The sequence below is a fragment of the Oncorhynchus tshawytscha genome, linkage group LG19 (assembly GCF_018296145.1).
Source record: "Oncorhynchus tshawytscha isolate Ot180627B linkage group LG19, Otsh_v2.0, whole genome shotgun sequence".
NCBI classification, from domain to species: domain Eukaryota; kingdom Metazoa; phylum Chordata; class Actinopteri; order Salmoniformes; family Salmonidae; genus Oncorhynchus; species Oncorhynchus tshawytscha.
In genome coordinates, this window is record NC_056447.1 from 8,209,914 (window position 1) to 8,235,846 (window position 25,933).

The window sequence follows — 25,933 nt, forward strand, 5'->3', positions numbered from 1 at the left end:
CTGTAAACAATTGTTGGAAAAATCACTTTTGTCATGCACCAAGTAGATGTCCTAACCGACTTACCAAAACTATAGTTTGTTAACAAGAAATGTGTGGAGTGGTTGAAAAACGAGTTTTAATGATTCCAACCTAAGTGTATGTAAACTTCCGACTTTAACTGTATTATATATATATGTTCCCGGACATTTCCGTGTGGAATGGCCCAAGCCCTCACCCTCTGATCCAATAGGACCAAGACGTGCTCAATGGGATTGAGATCTGGGCTCTTCACTGGCCCTGGCAGAACACTGACATTCCTGTTTTGCAGGAAATCATGCACAGAACGACCAGTATGGCTGGTGGCATTGTCATGCTGGAGGGTCATGTCAGATTGAGCCTGCAGGAAGGGTACCACATGAGGAAGGAGGATGTCTGTCTTCCCTGTAACGCACAGCGTTGAGATAGCTTGTTGTCATTACAGGCACAGTCCAATGATGCTGTGACACACCGCCCCCGACCATGACAGACCCTCCACCTCAATCCCGCTCCAGAGTACAGGCCTCGGTGTAACGCTCATTCCTTCGACGATAAATGCAAATCCAACCTTCATCCCTGGTGAGACAAAACCGTGACTCGTCAGTGAAGAGCACTTTTTGCCAGGCCTGTCTGGTCCAGCAACGGTGGGTTTGTGCCCATAGGCGACATTGTTGCTTGTGATGTCTGGTGAGGACCTGCCTTACAACAGGCCTACAAGCCCTCAGTCCAGCCCCTCTCAGCCTATTGCGAATAGTCCGAGCATTTATAGAGGGATTGTGTGTTCCTGGAGTAACTCGGGCAGTTGTTGTTGCCATCCTGTACCTGTCCCACAGGTGTGATGTTCGGATGTACCGATCCTGTGCAGGTGTTGTTACACGTGGTCTGCCACTGCGAGGACGATCAGCTGTCCGTCCTGTCTCCCTGTAGCGCTGTCTTAGGCGTCTCACATTACGGGCATTGCAATTTATAGCCCTGGCCACATCTGCAGTCCTCATGCCTCATTGCAGCATGCCTAAGGCACGTTCACGCAGATGAGCAGGGACCCGGGGGCATCTTTCTTTTGGTGTTTTTCAGTCAGTAGAAAAGCCTCTGTAGTGTCCTAAATTTTCATAACCGTGACCTTAAATTGCCTACAGTCTGTAAGCTGTTAGTGTCTTAATGACCGTTCCACAGGTGCATGTTCATTAATTGTTTATGGTTCACTGAACAAGCATGGGAAACAGTGTTTAAACCATTTACAATGAAGATCTGTGAAGTTATTTTGGATTTTTACAAATTGTCTTTGAAAGACAGGGTCCTGAAAAGGGGACGTTTTTATATATATACACACACACACACACACACACACACACACACACACGTTTACTTGACTTTGATTCTCTATAAATTGACGCTCAAATAATTTACTCCGGCAAGTTTGCCACCGTTGCGCTGCAATAAGAAAGTAAACAGAAGTCGAATCCATCACTTCTGTTGTTTGGCAGTGTCCATAGAAACGTTAGAAAATGTGGTGGATAGAACGTAATGGATCGCATCCCGACAGTGCAGCTCAGTGTAAACAAGCATAACGGCAGGGTCGGTATCTCCTGGCAAAGAACAGACATTCTTCAAGTCGAATTTGGATATTAGTAGTGCTGTAGTAAAGGATCTATTTTACAGCCAGTTAAGATAGCATTTAAACCTACAAATGTAGCATGTTAATTTCAAGCAAACATGTAAGTGAATGGGTTTTCCAAAATTCTGAAGCTTCTTTACCCTTCTTGGTCATTGCTAAGCAAAACAATGAGCCAGTCTAGCCTGGGGGTAAGATAGCCCAGGACTAAGAACAAAGCAGTGTGAAAAAGGTCTGTCTTGGACTTGCGGGTGATGTGCTGGAACAATAATGCCAGCACTGATTTGAGAGCCCAGCATCCAAAGAGATGGTTTTTTTTGTAGTTTCTTTACAGTAAAACATTCAACAAAACTTTCATTTTAATCATTTATTAAAAACTATATACAATATCTGTTATAATTCAGTATTCGGTACTTAATTTTTTTTTTTTAACCACTTCTCTGCATTAACCAGGTACTTATTGTTATGTGCAATGTTGCACTTGCTTTGTTTGCATATGGTAATTTTTTGTGAAAATGAAAAATGAAGCAGTACCCCAACAACAGCTACACACAAATAATAACATCACATACGTCATCCATGAATTAAAATGTACTACATTACCGTGTGCTTGTACTCTCAGGGAAAAACCTAAAATCCCCAAAGCAGTCAGTGAGACGCATACCTTTGAAGTCAAGCCAATAGAACGGATCACACTTTCAAGGGAAACTGCATTAAGATAAAACTGGGGTATACTCAGTGAGGTGAAATACTCAGAATAACATTGCAGATAGAAATGAACACAGTTGACTTGATTACATGTTCTACGTGACAACTAAATCGTATCTACACTAGACATTTCTACCTGATTCTGAAAGTTCTTCAGTGTTGCACCATCTTGATCAGACCAGCGGCCAGGACTCAAGTACCCAATCAAAACACAACAAAACAAAGGAAACCAATAAGCCCAAATCAGGCTAATTGAAGCTCTGTAGTTTGACAACCAAAGACATCAACGTGTGTGTGTGTGTGTGTATGCACCCTCAAAACAAATGACATTACAGGTCAGGAAACTCTGTTCTCTGCTTAAACTTGCTTTGGAAATGTGTCATGACAACACAACGGCATTGTTCACTCTTGGAAAGTAAAAAATAAAAAAATATGTTGGGTTTTCAAACAGCACCAGACAGTCAACTGTTTGAATTTAGTATGACAATAAATACTTGACAATCTCAATGACCACTAAAGTATTTGTTTAAAAGCTAATGTTCAAATCCACATTCCAGAAGTCTCAATTATATTGTATGAATAAAGTTTCATATAGTGCCATTATCTGAGTAAGCCAACTGAGGCAACATTGTCACACAGACAGCCTTAACATGCAAAATGTCCAACCACAGTGTTAATACCAACACACGAACAATGGTTGCCCGCTACTTTGTAAACCTTAAATACTGGTACCTGACAAGCAACATGTAATGAGATATTGTAGATCAAACTAGACTATCAGAGCCATATATAGAGATATACAGTTCTAGATTGTATGCATCTTACAGAGGACCTCGCAAATTGTCATTAGAAGCACCAAAGCGAAGGACATTTTGACACCTCTGCCTCAGCACCAGTGAAATCGATAGTATTTGGGTGTGGAAACTAACCCCGTTGTCAGATAATCAGTTCAACCAGTAGACAATGAAGCTGTGCAGACATGGAGAGCAAATAACAACTGTTTCCTCCACATTCTCATTCTGACCATAAGTGCAAAAGAGGACATCCCTGGAAATACTCTGTTGTAAAGGATGGACGAGTCTGCAGGAGATATGCACAGCCGAGACTGGTGCACGATTCCAAATCAAAATCTTAAAAGATTACATTATGTAGGCAAAGTAGAATATTCTCTCTGTTGCTTACAGCAATCCAATCTGTCCAGATCTACATACGCATCAAAGGAGTAGAGAGAAAGAGTTGGGTTGCAATTGGGCACAAGGTCTCATCTGTTCGGCTAAAGCAGATCGATCTGGTTTCAGAATTGAACTTGACTGATGTGGTTAGGAAGCTCAAGCGCTGATAAAAAGTGCAGATACCTGTTCAAAAGAGATTAAACTTTCCGACTGACACAGATAAAATTCAATGACTTTATCAGGTTATGCCCATTCTTTACATTGGGCTTCTACACTGCAACGTTCGGAATGTTCCACCCTATAGAACAGGCACCCTGCTGGAGCTGGTTGTTCTGAATGGGGCATGCTCAGCCGTTAAATATCAATCTAAAGTGGATTGTGTTGGTCTAAATGCTGAAGCAGATTGATATCGTCAAAGAGGACTGAGCTGGTTTTGGAGCTGAAAGAATGTTGGGCAGGTCTGAGCTAGTCTGAAGTGGAGCAGACTGGACTGGTCACAAGCAGTTCAAAACAGCACAGGTTCGGTTTAGACCTGGGAGGCATTTGTCTGTGGGCAGGGGAGGGTACATAATCTCTGTGAATTAGCTTCTGTGTCTTCCCTACTTGAGCAAGCTAGTTTAGTAGGCCCATTTCCACACATTCAACTAGATGGTTGGAGCCTGACTAACCCCATATATAAGCACAGAAAGAAAATCAGTCCTTGGGGTTAAAGCGGAGTTAAGATAAAATGATCTAGTCTAGAGCATGGTCCGAGCCACGTATCGCAGCAGCCCGCCATGCCGGTAAAAGGCCACATCCATCTCGTTGTCAAACAGAGTCGTCACACTGAAGGTCTTTCCAGAGCTAGTCTAGAGAGAAAAAAGGGAAAAATGTATGTCAATGAAGAGACAATGCCACGGACAAAGATAGTTGTGAGACATTAACTGGGGATGGGAAATTTGAGTTATAAAAAGGTAACATTTGATTGGATGCCATACTTTGACAGTCAGCATTTGCTTTGGGGACAGGTCCTCTGGTAGAGTGATAGTGAACTTCTCCTTCCCGCAGAGCTCTAGCGAATCGGCACTCTGGCCTGGCAAGAACTGGAGGGGCGCGATGCCCATGCCCACCAGGTGGTTCTTGTGCATCTTCTCAAAGCTTTCTGCTATGACAGCTCGCACACCCTGCCAACCATAGAACACACAGAATAAGAGACCAATGGGATCTGTATCCCATGGAGAAAAAAGGCACATATACAATTGAATGAAATTTCCCAAGGAATATTTGACTTATTTAGAATTTCATTGTGTACATACGAACTGTAACGTTTGTTGGAGGAGGAAAAATGGTCTGGGGCTGTTTTTACGGTTTGGGCTAAGACCCTTAGTTCCAGTGAAGGGATATCTTAACGCTACAGCATGCAATGACATTCTAGACGATTATCGGCTTCCGACCTCGTGGCAACAGTTTAGGGACCGCTCTTTCCTGTTTTTGCATGACAATGGGAAAGGGAAGGGAAAGGGGGATACCCAGTCAATTGTAAAACAACTAAATGCATTCAACTGAAATGAGTCTTTTGCATTTAACCCAACCCTTCTGAATCAGAGCGGTGCGGGGGGCTGTCATAATCGACATCTTCAGCCCCCGGGGAACAGTGGGTTAACTGCTTAACTCGGGGGCAGAACGACAGATTTTTAACTTGTCAGCTTGGGTATTCGATCCAGCAACCTTTCGGTTACTGGCCCAACATTCTAACCACTAGGCAACAATGCCCACGTGCACAAAGTGAGCTACATACAGAAAAGGCTTGTCGAGATTGGTGTGAAAGAACTTGACTGGCCTAAACAGACCCCTGAACTCAACCCCACGGAACACTTTTGGAATAAATTGGCATGCCGACTGCGAGCCGGGCCTAATCGCCAAACATTTGAGCTCAAACTCACTAATGCTCGTGGCTGAATGAAAGCAGGTCCCCGCAGCAATGTTCCAACATCTAGTGGAAAGCCTTCCCAGAAGAGTGGAGGCTGTTATAGCAGCAAAGGGGAGGCCAACTCCATAATAATGCCCATGATTTTAGAATAAGATGTTAGACGAGCAGGTGTCCACTTTTGGTCATGTAGTGTAGCTGTGCCATGATATGCAATTAGGCATACTGTAGCTGCGACTAAGTAAACCTCTAAAGATTCTTCCAATATAAAAAAAAAAATCATATATATATATATATATTAGAAAAATCTTGCAACACTTCAAGTGTTAAAGAGTGTTTTAAAAAGTGTTAAAGAACAAGCTCCACCCAGAAGCCAGTTTTATTGGCATGTGACCAGTGCTGGAGGCTCTTGGGTGTGGAATGTAGCCTTTACCAGTAGGTAGGGTCCTTTGGCCGCCCAGTCCCGAGAGTTTCCTGAGCCGTACTGCTTCCCTGCCAGGATGATGAGGGGAATCCCGTCTCTCTGGTAGCGCTCTACTGCCTCAAACACGTCCAGCTAACAGCACAAAAACACACTGTTAAACAACTTGGCCGAAATCATGTATATTATCCACTCTCCATTTACTGCAAAGATGAATCTCATGTTATTTGTAATAAGGTATTTTGCTATATCACTTGAAGCGTTTGCTTGGGTTATCAAATCGTGAGCAATAGGGAGATACTTATTCCCTTCCGTACAGAGCTGAATGAAGAGCACAGTTCAAGTGCACTGTTTCTAGACTTGACCCTCTCTCTCACTTACAGTCTGGCCTGATGGAATGTGCACGGTCTTGGGGCCCGGTTTGCCGATTAACCGGTTCTGGAGTTTGATGCTGGCAAATGTCCCTCGGGTCATCACCGCGTCGTTTCCCCTCCGGGCGCCGTACGAATTGAACTCTCGTGGTGTAAGGCTGAGAGTGAGAAATCCAGAGTTTAAAGGTCAAACTGCTTTCCTCCTGAGTTCCACTGAGAGTTTACCAAAACATTTGCTCCTGACCCTGGTAAAATGCTAGCACTTTGCATACGACATAAATAAATAAATTACATGGAGGTGAAGAATTTGAACAACCCAGCCCCTGCTGCAGCAGTCTGCGTACATAAATTATAGGATGCTCACCGTTTGCTCAGCAGGTACTTGGCAGCAGCACTGACCCTGGCGATGCTCCCGGCAGGGGAGATGTGGTCGGTGGTCACCTTGTCTCCCAGGAACAGTAGGGCATGGGCGTTCTCTATAGACTGGGGCGGTTGGACCTCTTTACACTGGGAGAGAGGGGAGAGGTCATATAGAACCAGGGCCCAGAGTAGTTCTGAAATATGAATTCAGCTTAACCTGATGCTAATATGTTTCACAAACTATCCATTACACTTTGAATATATGAAATATATCTACTTCGGAGTTTCTTAAATTATCTCTCTCAAAAGTGTTTATTATTGTTGTACATTTGAGTAATTTTACACACAAAAAATAAGACCCACAAGTTTGTTGAAGAAGGAAGGAGAGCGGATATATGTGGATTTGGGATCCCATGGGAAAACCACAGACTCTGGACATTCAAGGTTATTCCAAAACGTGTTCCCTTTCTGTAACAGAGTGACAAACAGCACACCGTAATGACTGCACCGTAATGAAACTTGAATAGGTTGAGGAAGAAAAAGACTCAAGAGAGGGAGCCAACCCTAAACAAAAAGGACCCTCACCTCCCTTCTGGCACGGAGCTCTGTGAAGATGGAAGAGATGACCTTGTCCTGCTCTATCTGCTGCACCTCCTCCCTGGTGGGCCACACATCCCGCAGGTACACCTCCTTCCCCTCAGAGGTCACACCTACACCAGAGGGACAGGGTAACAAACATGCTAACACATTATGTTTAACCTTCCATTGGGGTCTCCCCCAGGGGGAACAAATGGACCCCCCCCAGATAACGTTTTTGGACCATCACAGCAAGTGAACGGTAGTTCATCAAAGGTACCAAAAAGTGTAGAAGACAGATTACAATAAAGTGTCAAACAAACCTCAAAATGTGGTTTTGAGGCTTGAAACGTGATGTTGTTCACTTACCCAGAGGCTCTTTCTCGAAGTTGATGCTGACGGTGCCGGCGATGGCGTACGCCACTACTAAGGGTGGAGAGGCCAGATAGTTGGCCCTGACACAGTCACATAGGCGTCCCTCAAAGTGTCTGTTCCCAGATAGCACTCCGCAGGCCACCAAGTCCCCCTACAGCGGGCGCATGGGGAAGGTTAGACCTTCCTATAAAACCTCTCCGTCACTCTCTCTTAGTTACCCATTTGGTCAAAATATTTGATGAGAGTGCGTTAAAGGAGGCAGCCAAGTGTATTTGATTTTTTCCAAGGATCAAATTAACACTGGAATGGATAATATCTCCTAAATACTTCATTCTGGAATACAGTCTTATTCATTCCCAGCTCTGCAGTGAATAGTAACCAAGTTAAAACAGAGTTTGTTCAAGTACCTCTTTGATAGCTTCAGAGACGGTCTCCGGTAAAGGTGCAGTGTTTCCAACGCAGGTGGCACATCCATAGCCTATCACTTCAAACCTGAGTCAGATATGAGGAACAATTATCTAATATTCTACTCCTGCCAATTATGCATAATCAAGTGATGTGGGTGTGTGTCGGACATGAGTCAGGTACATAGTTGCTCATGGTCTCGTGATGAGGTAGCCCTGCCTGTGACTTTAAAACCTGTGTCAGCCCTTGGCCCAAGAGTCTCTTGGTCTAACGGTCAAGACATTGGTTTCTCCCGTAGGAGACCTGGGTTCAGATCCTGTCCGTGACGTGCGTGTCCTCACCCTAGCTGGCTGAGGTAAGGCAGTACTCCACTGGTGTTGAGGTAGTGGGTGACCATGCCACTGCCAGGAGCCAGGCTGGTGCGGATGTAAGGCTTGACGATAAGGCCCGCCTCCACCGCTTTCTTGGCCAGCAAACCTGTCAATCAAAAGGCGATACCAGTTGCATTGGCAAAATTCCTGACAGTCCAATTGGGATTTCAGGAAAACCTGCGAATATAGTACCGTGTTCCTCCAGTGTCTCTCACCTGCTGTCAACATGACGGAGGGGTTGCAGTTGTTGGTGCAGCTGATGACGGCTGCGATGACCACAGAGCCGTGGGCCAACTCGTACTCCTGACCGCCGTGGAGGAAAGGCACCAGGCTCTCCTGCTTCTCCTTGGAGATATGGAACCCTTTGAAACCCACCTGGAAAGAGAAACTAAATTTAATTAACTAATCCATACTTTCAATATTTTACAGCCAGAAGATGTGGCAGGGATCTCACCTCTTTCTACGTAACAGAAAAAAACTGGTCATTCTAACAAAAGTATTTATCACTCATATAAAGTCGTAGTGAACAAGGGTCACATGATTGATTCGTTTGAGATGAACCAACAAAAAGCCTGTAGGACATTTCCCCTCAATGGGCAGTTTTACTTTTCTGTTGCTATGCAAACTAAAATATGAATAGGCCAATTGTGTGATGATCTCAAGTATTAGTATTAGTTCTCTACTTTGTTGACCTAAGGCGTCTGACTGATATGTTACCTTCTCGTTGAGACAGCTCTGGAAGTCCTCCTTCATGCTGCTGACAGCCACCCTGTCCTGGGGCCTTTTTGGCCCACTCACATGGGGCACCATGGAGCTCAGGTTGATCTCAATCACCTTTAGAGAAAACAGGGACAACATAACTATACCTCTGATTGTGAAACAGAAAAACGATGCACTTCGTAATATGGACCAATATTCCGCCATAGCTTCCTCTACTGATTGGCCACTAATATCTGAAAAGACTAAAAGAATACCTCAGAATATTGTGGGTCTTCTGACGAGTCCTCGTAGCTCCTGAAGAGTTTCACAGCCTTCAGATAAGCCTCCAATAATTCAAGTTTCTCCTCAGTAAAGTCTGAGAGCAAAGGAAAACATCAAGTTTTAACATTACATGCCACATATGCAACATTTAAAAATCAAGAGATAGTTCACCCAAATGCCAAATTTACCCCACCTTATGGAAACCAAGAAAGTAGTCTGTTGACCGAATTTGGGTTTGTTGAAGTTAGCATTAACATTGCTGAGCGAAAAACAATTAATACAGCTTCTCTTAGCATTGATGGATTCTGTTCAAATGTAACATGTTTCAAGTTAAACTGTAGTTTGTTTGTATCCTGTTTCGTGAATGATTACTGTGAGTATTAAATGGAGTTTAGGCCATGAAACTCTGTGTATGCTAATTTGTAAAGGTTGACCTAATCTGATAAGAGGAAATTGCCTAGGATCAGAAAGCATGGTCAGGCCCAGGACAATGACAGGTTGTGATTCTGTCATATAGCTAAACAAAGAGAGGACAATGGACATTCCACATGGGAGATACGGGAAACTCATTTGGGTCATAAAATGTATGGCTGGGGAGGTGACACCTACAAGCTGGTGACCAAAAGGAGGGAAGATTATAAATGTATGCACTCAGCTGATGGCATCCTTGGTAATAAACACTTGAAACTTCTCATGAGCTTTTGGTCTCAATTCCTTATTGCAAAGAGGTTGCAATAAAAATTTTCTTTATAACAGCATGTTCTAAATAGCATGCACATAAATCTCGAAATAACACCTGACATACATCCCAGCCTCAGAAGTGACAGTCTAGCCTGTTCCCAGCTCTTGCCAATTCTTATGGTAAATTTTCACAGCATGTGCTGTCTTACCATCTCCTATGGTAATTGTTACGCTAATGACCAGATAAGTTGGCAAGACAGCACAAACAGACCTGGAAACAGGCTAGTGACAGCTTCCTGTCTTACTTGTTTGCTTAAAGTGTTTGAGTGTGACATGGTCGACAGGGAAGAAGCTGACGGTGGCATTGTATTCGGGACACATGTTGGCGATGGTGGTCCTGTCTGGGACAGACAGCTGGGACATGCCGGGACCAAAAAACTCCACAAACTTCCCAGCTATGCCCGCCTGACGAAGGTGCTGAGATGGAGAACACATAGAATCAAGCTTGGCAGAGCATTTAAAACATCTCCATCATGTACTTTACAATGACAATATAGATAATACAAAGGAAATTAAAAAGACCTAAAGGAGGTTCAACGACATGTAGCTTAACTTCTTTGGGACTGGGGGGAAGTATTGAGTAGCTTGGATGAATAAAGGTGCCCAGAGAAAACTGCCTGCTACTCAGGCCCAGAAGCTAGAATATGCATATAATTAATAGATTTGGATAGAAAACACTGAAGTTTTTAAAACTGTTTGAATGATGTCTGTGTACAACAGAACTCATATGGCAGGCAAAAACCTGAGAAAAAAATCCAACCACGAAGTGGGAAATCTGAGGTTTGTAGTTTTTCAAGTCATTGCCTATCCAGTATAGTGTCTATGGGGTCATATTGCACTTCCTAAGGCTTCCACTAGATGTCAACAGTCTTTAGAACCTTGTTTCAGGCGTTTAAGAGCCGTTTCAATGAGGGGTCTGGTAGAATGCCATGAGCTAAGTCGCGCATGGCTGTGAGAGCGAGCTGCCTTCCCTTTAATTTCTAAAGACAAAGGAATTGTCCGGTTGGAATATTATTGAATATTTATGATAAAAACATCCTAAAGATTGATTATATACATTGTTTGACATGTTTCTACGAACTGTAATGGAACTGTTTTGACTTTGTCTGGACTAAGTGCCTGCGCCTTGTGAATTTGGATTTGTGAACTAAACACAAACAAAAAGGAGGTATTTGGACATAAATGATGGACTTTATCGATCAAAACAAACATTTATTGTGGAACTGGGATTCCTGGGAGTGCATTCCGATGAAAATCATCAAAGGTAAGTGAATATTTATAATGCTATTTCTGAGTTTTGTGACACCTCTCCTTGGTTGAAAAATGGCTGTATGTTTTTCTGTGACTAGGCGCCACCCTAACATAATTGCATGGTGTGCTTTTACCGTAACGTTTAAAAAAAATCTGACAGCAGTTGCATTAAGGAGAAGTTTATATATAATCGTATGTATAACACTTGTATCTTAGATCAATGTTTATGATGAGTATTTCTGTAATTTGATGTGGCTCTCTGCACTTTCACCGGATGTTTGAGACAATGCATTTCTGAACATTACGCACCAATTTCAAATGAGGTTTTTGGACATAAAGATTCAACTTTAACGAACAAAACACACATTTATTGTCTAACATGGAGTCCTGGGAGTGCCATCCAGTGAAGCTCATCAAAGGTTAGAGATTAATTTTATCGCTATTTCTGTCTTTTGTGACACCTCTCCTTCTTTGGAAAATGGCTGTATGGTTTTCTGTGGCTAGGCGCTGACCTAACATAATCGCAAGGTGTGCTTTCGCCGTTAAGTCTTTTTGAAATCAGACACTGTGGCTGGATTAACAAGAAGTTTATCTTTGAAATGATGTATACTACTCGTATGTTTGAAGAATTTTAATTATGAGATGTCTGTTTGAATTTGGCGACCTGCAATTTCACTGGCTGTTGGCGAGCGTCCCACATATCCCAGAGAAGTTAAACGCTAGCAATCAATAAAAAGTGATACTTTGCAAGTCCTATGTATGGAAGCTTCTTTTGAATATGGTTTCAACATTTCTGAGCTACCCTCAGATGTGTACCAGTATGTTTAATTTCTTAGCTGTAGCCTACCTTGGTGATCCCCAGAACAATATCGATGGACGTGGCCAGGATGTTGACGGAGCCTACTAGCCTGCAGCCAACCACCTGGGGAAGGGTCAGAGAGATGGGCTGGCCCAGCATCACTGCCTCTGACTCGATCCCTCCCACACCTGAGACAGAGAGCGGGAAAGAGACAGGAAACCTTAAAGCTATTGGATAATTCACACGTCAATCTCCTTCCTAAGTTCTTTCATCACCAAAGCATTGTAACTTGGATATTAACCTATGACCTGATGAATGTGGTTTCAGCATAATTCTTAGTCCTTTCTTTTATCTATTCTCTTTGACGTTTTTCTGTTTGATGCTAATCTAGTATTTATTGGGGTTAATGGGTACTTCAGTCCGTATACTCTGTGCAACAGACAGCTATTGTGAGGTTGATCACTTGCGAAATGTCCCTCCTTCAGGGCACTGTAGTTATATGCATAACTTTTTTTTAAATTCCAATGATTTCAGCCAGTATTGGCAGCTGTGTGGACATTGATAGAACTTTAAATTGTTGTTCTTTACCCCAGCCGAGGATGCCCAGACCGTTGATCATGGTGGTGTGAGAGTCTGTGCCCACCACGCTGTCTGGGTAGATGAAGCCCTGGCTCTCCTGCACCACCTGAGACAGGTACTCCAGGTTTAGCTGGTGTACTGCGCCCACATCCGGGGGCACCACGTTCACGTTCTTAAACGCTTTGGAGCACCACTTCAGGGGAAAAGGAGAAAGACGTAAGAAAAAGGTTAGACTGGTGCGCTACACGGGCCTAAATAAGTTGCAGACGTGTTACAATGTGTGATTATAGGTGCTGGTTTCAGTTCGAAATAGCTGCTGCAGAGTCTCTGTAACTAAGTATCTTGTTTACATTGAATTTACTTTGACGGAAACGAGAGAGACAGAAAGTTACCTTAAAGAACTGCAGCCGTTCTTTGTTTCGGATCAGCTCCAACTCCTGGTTTTTCAGAGCTGTTTCAGGTCTGCAGAAAACAATGACAAGGACAATGTGCACCTTTCCTCTCTCCTATACAGGGTACCAAGTAGGCTTTGCTACACTATAAATCCACCCAATACGCAGGAGCCAGGACCTGCATTCCCGAATTAGAGGCTCTCGGATTCCGAAATTGAGATCCGAATGGAATTGGATGTGTGAAACTCCAGAACGACTTGACCCAGTAGTCCCCGTCCCCCCCGACCCAAAATATGTCAGAAATGAGGGAGAATCGAAGCAAAATTGGGTCGGGCCTGTATCCCACATGGATCCGAAAGATAAAATAATGCAGCTCAATTGCTGCGCAAGCCAGCAGAATTGTTTTGACTTGTCTAGCAGGCAGTGAAAGTTAACGGTTCACATGCATTTTCTGTTGTAGGCCTAGCTAAAATAATTTAGTTGTGGTCTACACTACAGCTTAGTATTTTCAGAAATGACATCTCAAATGTAAAATGTCGGCACAAAAAGAAGGGAACTGGGGTGTGTGACGAAGATGCACTAGTAAGCAAGTCTCTCTCCAGAATGCGCTCTCAGTCTCCCGTTAATTTGTGTGTATTCATAGTTTCATTGTGTGAATTGTTTGCCTCTCTGTTTTTTTATAGGCTCTCTCCAGAATGCACTCTGTCTCCCGCATGTTTAAAAAAAAGTTGTGGTAGTTTCAACTGGGTTTTTGGTTAATGTGCAGTTTATAAAGTGATCGTTTAAAAAAATACAAGTAATATGATTACTATTGTTGCACATGCTGTGTAGATAAAATGTTCTATGTTTTCAATATATCACAAACTGTTTCTGCATATTTGGGGCGGCAGGGTAGCCTAGTGGTTAGAGCGTTGGACTAGTAACCGAAAGGTTGCAAGTTCTAATCCCCGAGCTGACAAGGTACAAATCTGTCGTTCTGCCCCTGAACAGGCAGTTAACCCACTGTTCCTAGGCCGTCATTGAAAATAAGAATTTGTTCTTAACTGACTTACCTAGTTAAATAAAAAGGTAAAAAATATTGGTTGTCAAGAAGCTTGATCTTGCAAGCTAGCCAGTTACATAGTATAGTTGGAGCGCTGAGCTGTAGATCATTTATTTGGCACATCTTACATAGTTAAACTTATACCTATAATATATTTAACTGGAAAACAGTAGTAGTGAATTTTAAGTGCAACTTGATCACCTACACAACAGTGGATCGTCACGTCACGAAAGCTTCCGCTTGCTCTGTGTGCTCTTCGCAAATAAACGCCATGTGACTCGATCAGCTGCTTTGGGGGAATGGCTTCATAATTAAAAAATAATGCAACTAGCGAAATGAAGAACGCAATCTGCTTTATCTATTAACCTAGGGGGCAGTATTTTGGTGTTTGGATGAAAAACGTACCCAAATGAAACTGCCTATTTCTCAGGCCCAGAATATGCATATAATTGTCAGATTAGGATAGAAAACACTCTAAAGTTTCCAAAACTGTCAAAATACTGTCTGAGTATAACAGAACTGATATTGCAGGCGAAAACCTGAGGAAAATCCAACCAGAAAGTGCTGTTTTTCCTGAAACCTCTCTGTTCCATTGCATGCCTTCCCTCCATTTAAAGGGATATCAACCAGATTCCTTTTCCTATGGCTTCCACATGGTGTGAACAGTCTTTAGACATAGTTTCAGGCTTTTATTCAGAAAAATTTGCGAGAAAGATCACATCGCGTCATTGGATGGCTGGGTGCTAGCAGAGTTTTGCATGCGTGAGCAGCTTGGAGCAGACATTTTCTCTCTCACTCCTATTGAAAAAGCTACGGTCCGGTTGAAATATTATCGATTATTTATTAAAAACATTTGACATGTTTCTACAAATTTACGGATACTGCCCCGTCGTGACCGCTCGAGCCTGTGGATATCTGAACATAACGCGCCAAACAAATGGAGGTATTTTGGATATAAAAATAATCTTTATGGAACAAAAGGAACATTTATTGTGTAACTGGGAGTGCAAACATCCGAAGATCAAAGGTAAGCGATTAATTTTATTGCTTTTCTGACTTTCGTGACCAATCTACTTTGCTGCTAGCTGTTTGTAATGTTTTGTCTGCTAAGACAGATGTCCTAACATAAATGCTTGGATAGCTTTCGCCCGAAAAGCTTTTTTGAAATCTGACACGCCAGGTGGATTAACAAGCTATGCTGTGTTTTGCTATATTGCACTTGTGATTTCATGAAAATTTAATATTTTTAGTAATTTAATTTGAAATTGGCACTCTGCAATTCAGCGGATGTTGACAAAAATGATCCCACTAACGGGATGGGTGCGCCAAAAAGTTAATTAACCTTGTGCACAAGTTGCCTGCAGGTATTTAAAAATAACAAATATTCAACAAAACAATGACAAATAATTAGTAGGAAACAACTTTGCCATCAGTATGTTGTCGACAATTTTACTTTAGACATGGTCATATTGCCATTAGCCATTAAAGTTTGTCAAAAATCCCTAGCAATGCTAACGTTAGCTAGCTCCAATCCTCTCCCCTCAATCTTAGCTAGCTAGCGAATGTTAAACTGCATCTAAAGTCAATCTGACATCACAATGACGACAAAAGTTATTCCTACCAATTATGTCTCCTTCATACAAGTAATCTCCAAGGCACTATAATGCACTTTTGATGACATCTTCATATGCACCAATTGATTAGCATTAAGTAGAACGTTCAGTCAGTATTCAGGGATGTATTCATTTTCTTTATTTATTACGCTGATTCTGTTGCAAAACGTTCTGCAGCAAACTGTTTACTCCAAACACTTCAATGTGAAGTTGTAGTTCACTTCAAATCTATAAATGATCCATACTTCCATGCTCTAAAGTGGAGTGAAGTCCACTGGGTTTTTTCCTTACAGCCGCTTTTTTTTTTTGAGACGCAACTGAACTAAACCTTCCTTTTAACAAAACGAATCTCAGTAGCGTTTGAAGTAAACAGTTTTGCAACAGAATAAATATTTAGCAACAGAATTAGCGTAATGAATACACCCCAGTCTTCAAGAGAATATTCCTAACAATGGCTTGATGCAACGTGCAATTCATGAATATGTATAGTGTCTTACTCAGAGACGGGTTGTAGATGGAAGGGGCATAGGAGAGGGGTGTTCTCAATCTGCTGGACAGCAGTGGCGGGTCTTCCCGGGGTGTCACTGCAGCCCCCTTTGCTGCAGCTGCCTCTCTCGCCTCCACACTGAGACCCCCTTCTGGGTGTGGGTCTGGCGGGGGAGGGGCGAGACGGAGGCCCCTGGCTCTGGCTATCCCCTCCACCAGGGTTGGGGGCGTTCTGTATAGCACTGCAGAGAAAGGGTGGATAATTTCAGAAAGAGCAGGATAATTTCTGAGGATAATTAAGAAACAGCAAAGGTTAATTTCAGAAATAGCACAGTATCAAGATATCCAACTCAGATAAAGAAGCCATCAACCTCAGGAGGGTTTCCCAGCTATCGTAAGGTAAAATATGTAACTTTACGCAAACAGTCCCTTTAAGCCCACCATTTGTTGAGGTCGATCTGTAGCGAGTGGTCAACAATGAGGTCTGTGGGGCACACAGGGTTGACCAGGCTGGGGTCAGCTCCGTGTTTGGTCACTGCATCCCTCATGGCAGCCAGGTCCACCATGGCAGGGATGCCCCTGTGTGGAAGGAACAACAATCAGATCCACCATACTACTCCACAAAACAAACAATAACACACAGGGAAACCAACACTGGTGACCGACAGCACTGCGATGCAGTATTGGTGATCGCACTAGGATTTAATACATGTAGGCCTATTGGGATTTTAAGGAGGTGGAACCATAGAAATTAGTGGAACAGTCTTTGCAATAGGCTAGTTTAACTAATTGTACTCAAGATCTTGATTCGATCATGTAACCAGATAGTGCTGCAATGTTGCTATAACCTTGAGCAAGGTCTCTTCAGAAAAATACTGTTCATTCCTAAGACAACAAGCAAGACTGTGTGTACTTGATCAACTGCCCAAGATGAATACACTGAGGATACCGGTGGTGAGCCCTGAACTACAAAATATTAGAGACTCCATATACTTCACCTACAGGCGCTACAAAAAGGAAGCCAACAAAAAGGTCTGGGGATGGCTGCAACTCTACATTTCTTTGGAGGGATAGACAGGGAGTATGCTATGACACAGGGACACTGCTGGTATCTTGGACCAGGTTTCTCTTGCGAAAAATATTGTATATCAAAGAGATTAACCTGGATAATCCAAGGTTGGGGAGGTAGGAAAAGACACTCACGTGAAGTCTTGCAGCAGGACCCGGGCAGGAGGGAATGGCACCTCTGCCACATTCTGCTGCTCGCTCCAGTCTAGGATGTTGTGGACGTCCTCTTCTTTCACATAGAAACCGTCACATTTGCGTATGGCCGCCTCCAAGAGGACACGGATGGATAGAGGCAGCTTGTCTATGGAAAGGAAAGGAATGAGAGACCATTATCAAAAAATAACTTTTGGCATGCATGTGGCATTTATTTACATTCTATTGGTTGACCACAGTTCAACTCATGGCCCTATAATGACAAAAGCTGCATTTTGAGAAATAATTAGACTCTGGTTTGGTCTTTTGATGCATAAGTGCAAGCCTTAGCCTATTGTTGTTCAACACAGGAGCTGACAAATCCACACTCACCGTATCTTGCATCATTCATCTTCTGTGGATTGAAATACTTCCGGTCGCCATCTTTCAGCGTGTCAATCAGGTGGTTAAAAGGATGCTCCCCTGTATAGGGAAAGAGAAACACATATCAATCTGACACTAGAGACTGCCCGTCCTAGAGGAGAGCACGTACACTCATTATTTACACCCCGCATGAGTTCAACTAGGCTACTACTACTTCCAGCCTCACACAACGAGTGAGTGAGTGTGTATTAGAGGTCGACCGATTATGATTTTTCAATGCCGATACCGATTACTGGAGGGCCAAATAAGCCGGTACCGATTAATCGTCCGATTTTTTAAAATATATTTGTAATAATGACAATTACAACAATACTGAATGAAAACTTATTTTAACTAAATACATCAATAAAATCAATTTAGCCTCAAATAAATAACTGAACATGTTCAATTTGGTTTAAATAATGCAAAAACAAAGTGTTGGAGAAGAAAGTAAAAGTGTGCAATGTAAGAAAGCTAACGTTTAAGTTCCTTGCTCAGAACATGAGAACATATGAAAGCTGGTGGTTCCTTATAACATGAGTCTTCAATATTCCCAGGTAAGAAGTTTTAGGTTGTAGTTATTATAGGAATTATAGGACTATTTCCCACTATACTATTTGTATTTCATTAACCTTTGACTATTGGATGTTCTTATAGGCACTTTAGTATTGCCAGTGTAACAGTATAGCTTCCGTCCCTCTCCTCGCTCCTCCCTGGGCTCGAACCAGGAACACAATGACAAAACCCACCCTCGAAGCAGCGTTACCCATGCAGAGCAAGGGAAACAACCACCCCAAGGCTCAGTGCGAGTGACGTTTGAAACGCCAATAGCGCGCGCTAACTAGCTAGCCACTTCAGTTACACCAGCCTCATCGCGGGAGTTGATAGGCTTGAAGTCAAAAACAGCGCAATGCTTGACGCACAACGAAGAGCTGCTGGCAAAATGCACGAAAGTGCTGTTTGAATGAATGTTTACGCACCTGTCTACCAACGCTCAGTCAGATACTTAGATACTTGTATGCTCAGTCAGATTATACGCAACGCAGGACACGCCAAATAATATCTAGTAATATCATCAACCATGTGTAGTTAACTAGTGATGATAATTTTTTTTTAATGCTAAAGTTTAAAGTTTAATGCTAGCTAGCAACTTACCTTGGCTTACTGGATTCGCGTAACAGGCAGTCTCCTTGTGGAGTGCCACGAGAGAGAGGCAGGTCGTTATTGCATTGGACTAGTTAACTGTAAGGTTGCAAGATTGGATCCCCCAAGCTGACATGGTGAAAAGCTATCATTCTGCCCCTGAACGAGGCAGTTAACCCACCGTTGTAAAAATAAAAAAATAATCTGTGTCCAAAAATACAGATTTCCGATTGTTATGAAAACTTGAAATCGTCCCTAATTAATCGGCCATTCCGATTAATCGGTCGACCTCTAGTGTCTATTAGCATGAGGGATCATTGTATTTTTATTTTACCTTTATTTAACTAGGCAAGTCAGTTAAGAACTAATTCTTATTTTCAATGACGGCCTAGGAAGTGGGTTAACTGCCTTGTTCAGGGGCAGAACGACAGCTTGTATCCTTGTCAGCTCGGGGATTTGATCTTGCAACCTGCAGATTACTAGTCCAACGCTCTAACCACTAGGCTACCTGCCGCCCCGATATATTCTGTATCGGAGCGAAAATTACACTGTACATCCTATGTAAACTTTGAGGGCCATTTGAAGAGCCTTCACCACCTTCTCAGTGGTTGACTCGCTTTAAATCAGCGCCATTTAACTTTCCCTTCAATTTTGCCTGTAAAAAAAAGAAGCCTGGGGAATGTCATGTAGGCCTGTGTGTTCTGTTCAACTTGGTCCCTGGCCCTTTGAACCAAGGCTAGAATGAAAGCTAAATCACAAGTGGTCAGGAAGGCCTCCGTAGGGGACAGCAAAGTGGTCCCAATGTTTGTGACTTAACCAGCCTACTAGCACTAGGAACGTGTTGAGATTTAGATAAACAGGTGCCTACGAGTCTCTCTAGACAGACGGGTTGCCCCCCAAAATGTACGAATGCTCTGCACCAAGGCCTGGGATTTCCGAGACTAGGTGGCTACTGTTTGAAAACAATGGTCGTAATTTCACCACATTAGTATTAGAAAAATGCAAGCATCTTGTTGCCAACATAACTGTCCATTGTGCATCTGTGTAAGGCAACTAATTTCTTCCTTCTAGGCATGACAAGCCTCAAATAATTGAATAACAGTTAAGACTTGCATGCATACTGAAAAATCAACATGCGTACCGTCACCAGTAAATCAACCACATAAGATCATGAGTAAAAAGAAATGATGGACACAAGGAAGGGAACTCAAATATGCTCCTATTTAGTAAAGGGAGGTAACGTGTTCTGCTTATCATCACAAGCCTCATGTCAAATGTTTTCGAAAGATTAGGCATACAGTATAAACACCGTTGCTAGTGTGGAGTTAGCTAATCATACAAAAGACTAGATGTATATAATAACACATTTAATTTGTATACCGCTTTTCATTATATAGTTCTCAAAGCTCTGAGAATTGCTTTATTATTACAATGCCCGTCGGTAAGTTCACACCCCTTTAATTTTCCCACATTTTGTTGTGTTACAGCCTGAATTGAAAAAGGATTACATCTAGATTTTTTGTCAATGGCGTACACACAATACTAGAGGTTGACCGATTAAATCAGAATGGCCGATTAATTAGGGCCGATTTCAAGTTTTCATAACACTCAGTATTTTTGGACACCGAATATGGCCTATTACATTGCACCCCACAAGTATCTGTTATGCGAGTGCAGCAAGGAGCCAAGGTAAGGTGCTAGCTAGCATTAAACCGATCTTATAAAAAACAATCAATCTTAACAAGTGCATTCGCGGAAAAAGCACTGTCGTTGCAACAATGTGTACCTAACCATAAACATCAATGCATTTCTTAAAATCAACACACACATATTTTAAAATCTGCATATTTAGTTAATATTGCCTGCTAACATTAATTTCTTTTAACTAGAGAAATGGTCAATTCTCTTGCGCTCTGTGCAAGCAGAGTCAGGGTATATGCAGCAGTTTGGGCCGCCTGGCTTGTTGCAAACTGTTTGAAGACCATTGCTTCCTAACAAAGACCCTAATTAATTTGCCAGAATTGTACGTAATTATGACATAACATTGAAGGTTGTGCAATGTTTGACCACAGTGTTGGAGAAGAAAGTAAAAGTGCAATATTTGCCATGTAAAAAAGCTAACATTTAAGTTCCTTGCTCAGAACATGAGAACATATGAAAGCTGGTGGTTCCTTTTAACATGAGTCTTCCCAGTCAAGAAGTTTTAGATTGAAGGTATTATAGGAATTATAGGACTATTTCTGTCTATACCATTTGTATTTCATATACCTTTGACGATTGGGTGTTCTTATAGGCACTATAGTATTGCCAGCCTAATCTCGGGAGTTGATAGGCTTGAAGTCATAAACAGCACAATGCTTGAAGCACAGCGAAGAGCTGCTGGCAAATGCTGGAAAGTGCTGTTTGAATGAATGCTTACGAGCCTGCTGCTGCCTACCACCGCTCTGTCAGACTGCTCTATCAAATCATAGACTTAATTATAATATAATAACACACACAAATACGAGCTTTATGTCATTAATATGGTCAAATCCGGAAACGACCATTTCGAAAACAAAACGTTTATTTTTTCAGTGAAATACGGAACCGTTACGTATTTTATCGAACGGGTGGCATCCCTAAGTCTGAATATTGCTGTTACATTGCACAACCTTCAATGTCATAATTATGTACAATTCTGGCAAATTAATTTGGGTCTTTGTTAGGAAGAAATGGTCTTCACACAATTCGCAACGAGCCAGGCAGCCCAAACTGCTGCATATACCCTGACTCTGCTTGCACAGACTGCAAGAGAAGTTAACCTCTAGCGACGAGCAATCCCGTATCCGGGAGCGTAATCATAGCCTCAAGCGCGTTACCATAACGCAACGTTTCCTATTCATGAAAATCACAAATGAAATGAAATAAATATATTCAAACACAAGCTTAGCTTTTTGTTAACAACACTCATCTCAGATTTTCAAAATATGCGTTACAGCCAATTTTACAAGCATTTGTGTAAGTTTAGCATGGCATAATGCTATGCTAGGCTGTGCTGGCAGCAGGCAACATTTTCACAAAAATAAGAAAAGCAACCAAATTAAATAATTTACCTTTGAAGAACTTCAGATGCTTTCACTCAGGAGACTCCCAGTTAGATAGCAAATGTTCCTTTTTTCCAAAAAGAATATCCTGCTTGGCTGAGAAATCGACCGAAAATACTTAAACTATAACGCCAAACTTTTTTCAAAATTTGCTCCATAATATCGACACAAACACGGCAAACGTTGTTTAGGATCCATCCTCAAGGTGTTTTTAACATATGTATTCGATAATATATCCGTGGAGGCAGTTGGTTTCTCATAAAAAATGATTGGAAAAATGGCTACCTCAGTATTTTACGCAAGGTTTTCTCCCGGAGACACCATGCGTTAGTTAACGCTATGAATTTGTATCCGATCTCGTTGTACTTCGGCTGCAAACTTTCCGCAATTTTCTTCAAATCTGAAAACGATGTGTAGCCATGCCCATTTCCTGAAGAATTGCATTATGAGCCCTAAAGTAGACAGTGTCCTCTGTATACTTCATATTTTGGCAAATTTAGTACGACATCCGGGAACTTTTGACATACTAACTATATCCATACTATAACCAATAAGCATACAATATACATTCAATTCACGTCACAAATAGTATGAGTATTCGAGCGCAGCTAATGACTTTGAGAAAGGATTGTGTGACGATTAGCTTAGCAACCGCGTGAGCAGCACGATAACGTAAACATGATTTGTCGACAGTCTGCTGGGTGCTGCATTATACATTCCTTCATTCATTCGATTCCTATCTCCTTTCTATAATATATATCTGGCAATGGCACTATGCAATGCACTCTGGCCTAGAGGCAGACAAAAAGGAAAAATGTGATAGAACCTCCATTAAATAAAAGAATTCTCAAGGTAGGAATATCGCAAAAATATGATCAATGGCTCATTCGAGAAAATACATTCTCCCGAGTTATCACATCGGCCAGTATTGAAATCTGACATAAATGATAAGACGTTTTCACAATCTAAAAGTCATATTTCTATTATCTTCCAGTTTACTGAGAGCGACTTTATCACAGTACTAACCCATACCGGACGGATCTGACTGCTTGAACGGCAATACCTCAGATACACATGCAAGCACGAAATAACCCAGGGAAAATCGATAGAACATCACTCAGAGATGCACAAAAACAATACAACATTGAAAATGGGTGAACATTTCCTTTAAGGACCAATGGAATGGTCTAAAATGATCAAAATCCGCCCACCTTTGACACAGGGCCATGCAAAATGAACTTGTCCATTGTCATGCTTGGTTCAATTGCTATTGACGAGAGGAAACCGAATATCCAATACAAAACTCACTTTAACGTTATAATCGGTGCTGAACCATATACAGTGGTGAGAACAAGTATTTGATAACCTACAAAATCGTCAGTGTTTCCTACTTACAAAGCATGTAGAGGTCTATCATTTTTATCATAGGTACACTTCAACTGTGAGAGACGGAATCTAAAACAAAAATCCAGAAAATCACATTGTATTATTTTTAAGTAATTAATTTGCATTTTATTGCATGACATAAGTATTTGATCACCTACCAACCGGTAAGAATTCCAGCTCTCACAGACCTGTTAGTTTTTCTTTAAGAAGCCCTCCTGTTCTCCACTCATTACCTGTATTAACTGCACCTGTTTGAACTTGTTACCTGTATAAAAGACACCTGTCCACACACTCAAACAGACTCCAACCTCTCCACAATGGCCAAGACCAGAGAGCTGTGTAAGGACATCAGGGATAAAATTGTAGACCTGCACAAGGCTGTGATAGGCTACAGGACAATAGGCAAGCAGCTTGGTGAGAAGGCAACAACTGTTGGCTCAATTATTAGAAAATGGAAGAAGTTCAAGATGGTCAATCACCCTCGGTCTGGGGCTCCAAGCAAGATCTCACCCCGTGGGGCATCAATGATCATGAGGAAGGTGAGGGTTCAGCCCAGAACTACACGGCAGGATCTGGTCAATGACCTGAAGAGAGCTGGGACCACAATCTCAAAGAAAACCATCAGTAACACTACGCCATCATGGATTAAAATCCTGCAGCGCACGCAAGGTCCCCCAGCTCAAGCCAGCACATGTCCAGGCCCGTCTGAAGTTTGCCAATGACCATCTGGATGAGGAGGAATGAGAGAAGGTCATGTGGTCTGAGACAAAAATAGAGCTTTTTGGTCTAAACTCCACTCGCCGTGTTTGGAGAAAGGATGAGTACAACCCCAAGAACACCATCCCAACCGTGAAGCATGGAGGTGGAAACATCATTCTTTGGGTATGCTTTTCTGCAAAGGGGACTGGACGACTGCACCGTATTGAGGGGAGGATGGATGGGGCCATGTATCGTGAGATCTTGGCCAACAACCTCCTTCCCTCAGTAAGAGCATTGAAGATGGGTCGTGGCTGGGTCTTCCAGCATGAGAACGACCCAAAACACACAGCCAGGGCAACTAAAGAGTGGCTTCAGAAGAAGCATTTCAAGGTACTGGAGTGGCCTAGCCAAATCTTAGCCTAATCTTTGGAGGGAGCTGAAAGTTCGTATTGCCCAGCGACAGCCCCAAAACCTGAAGGATCTGGAGAAGGTCTGTATGTAGGAGTGGACCAAAATCCCTGCTGCAGTGTGTGCAAACCTGGTCAAGAACTACAGGAAACGTATGATCTCTGTAATTGCAAACAAAGGTTTCTGATGTACATGTAGGAAATCTGCAAAATCGGCAGTGTGCCAAATACTTGTTCTCCCCACTGTACCTACCGGCTCTCTAAAAAGTCAGGTAAAAAAATACTTTCCTGTGGATATTTTGTCTCAAATTTCGAGCAGCTATAGGACACGTACAAGCGGTAGAGTACGTTTAAATGTAATTTTATTCAACATTCTGGCTTGTAAGAAAAATGTACACGATTTTGGAAGCATTAGTTTCAGCCTGTGTATATACCAATTGTGTATTACATCCTGATAGAACAAACGCGCTAACGTTACTAGCACGCTATAGTTAATAGCTAGTTAACGTTGGCGAAATATTTTCACCAACACATTCAATAAATAACGTTACTGTAGTGCAATTCCCCGTTAGATAATTGGATGTATAGCTAGCTAGGTAACGTGACTTTTTTGGGGCGACTGCAAGTGAAGATTAAAGGAGTAATGTTACTAGCCAGCTAACGTTAGCTAGCTAAGTATCATTAGCATAACAAGCTACATTGACAGTGAGGAAGCTCAAGTAAACGTGAGACATTTCAGGCTTTACACATAATAAAATAATTGACATGGCCGTCAACTGCTTTGCAAACTGTGTTGATTTGAAATAATAGCTTGGCAATGTTATTTTAGACGACTCTTACCTTTGACTGAGGAAGTGAGCGCCATGATGACTTCTGAAACGGGAGAGGCTATAGCAGAGAGGAAGAGTCGAAGCGAGAGGGTTTACTCCGCCCAAAACATGTCCACGTTAAGCAACTCATTAATTATTAAGCAGGTGAGGCGTTTTTGTATGTGGGGGCAATGAGTGTCGAATTTAGGGAGATAAAAATGAAATTCTATATTGATCAAATAAAAGTTGTCAGTCCACTCCTAATAACCTAAGCAGTACAAGTGTGGTATCCTGGCAACTGTGTGGAAAAAAACTACTTTATCAGTTGGTTAAGGGCTGGTAAGTAAGCATTTCATTTTATTTCACTTTTTTATTTAACCTTTATTTAACTAGGCAAGCCAGTTAAGAACAAATTCTTATTTACAATGACGACATAGGAACAGCTGGTCAACTGCCTTGTTCGGGGGCAGAACGACAGATATTTACCTTGTCAGCTCTGGATTTCGATCTAGCAACCTTTTGGTAACTGGCCCAACCCTCTAACCACTTGGTTACCTGCTGGTGCATGTCACAAATAAAATGTGATTTAATTTGTCCCTGGTGAAA

The 25,933-nt window shown here is 42.1% G+C and overlaps 1 protein-coding gene across 1 annotated transcript; it reads right to left on the minus strand.

Moving 5' to 3' along the window:
* Nucleotides 1-1,980: 1,980 nt before the first annotated feature.
* On the minus strand, nt 1,981-25,406 carry ireb2 (iron-responsive element binding protein 2). The gene is made up of 22 exons (XM_024379018.1): nt 25,359-25,406; nt 17,771-17,860; nt 17,381-17,546; nt 16,619-16,756; nt 16,189-16,419; nt 13,037-13,106; nt 12,654-12,837; nt 12,114-12,253; nt 10,261-10,432; nt 9,268-9,368; nt 9,011-9,127; nt 8,509-8,668; nt 8,264-8,399; nt 7,925-8,009; nt 7,512-7,668; nt 7,152-7,276; nt 6,930-7,034; nt 6,571-6,713; nt 6,217-6,364; nt 5,848-5,970; nt 4,486-4,671; nt 1,981-4,356 (listed from the first exon to the last, which is right to left on the minus strand). The coding sequence occupies exons 1-22, from the start codon at nt 25,381-25,383 to the stop codon at nt 4,246-4,248; spliced, it is 2,913 nt and encodes a 970-aa protein (XP_024234786.1). The 5' UTR covers nt 25,384-25,406; the 3' UTR covers nt 1,981-4,245.
* Nucleotides 25,407-25,933: the final 527 nt, after the last annotated feature.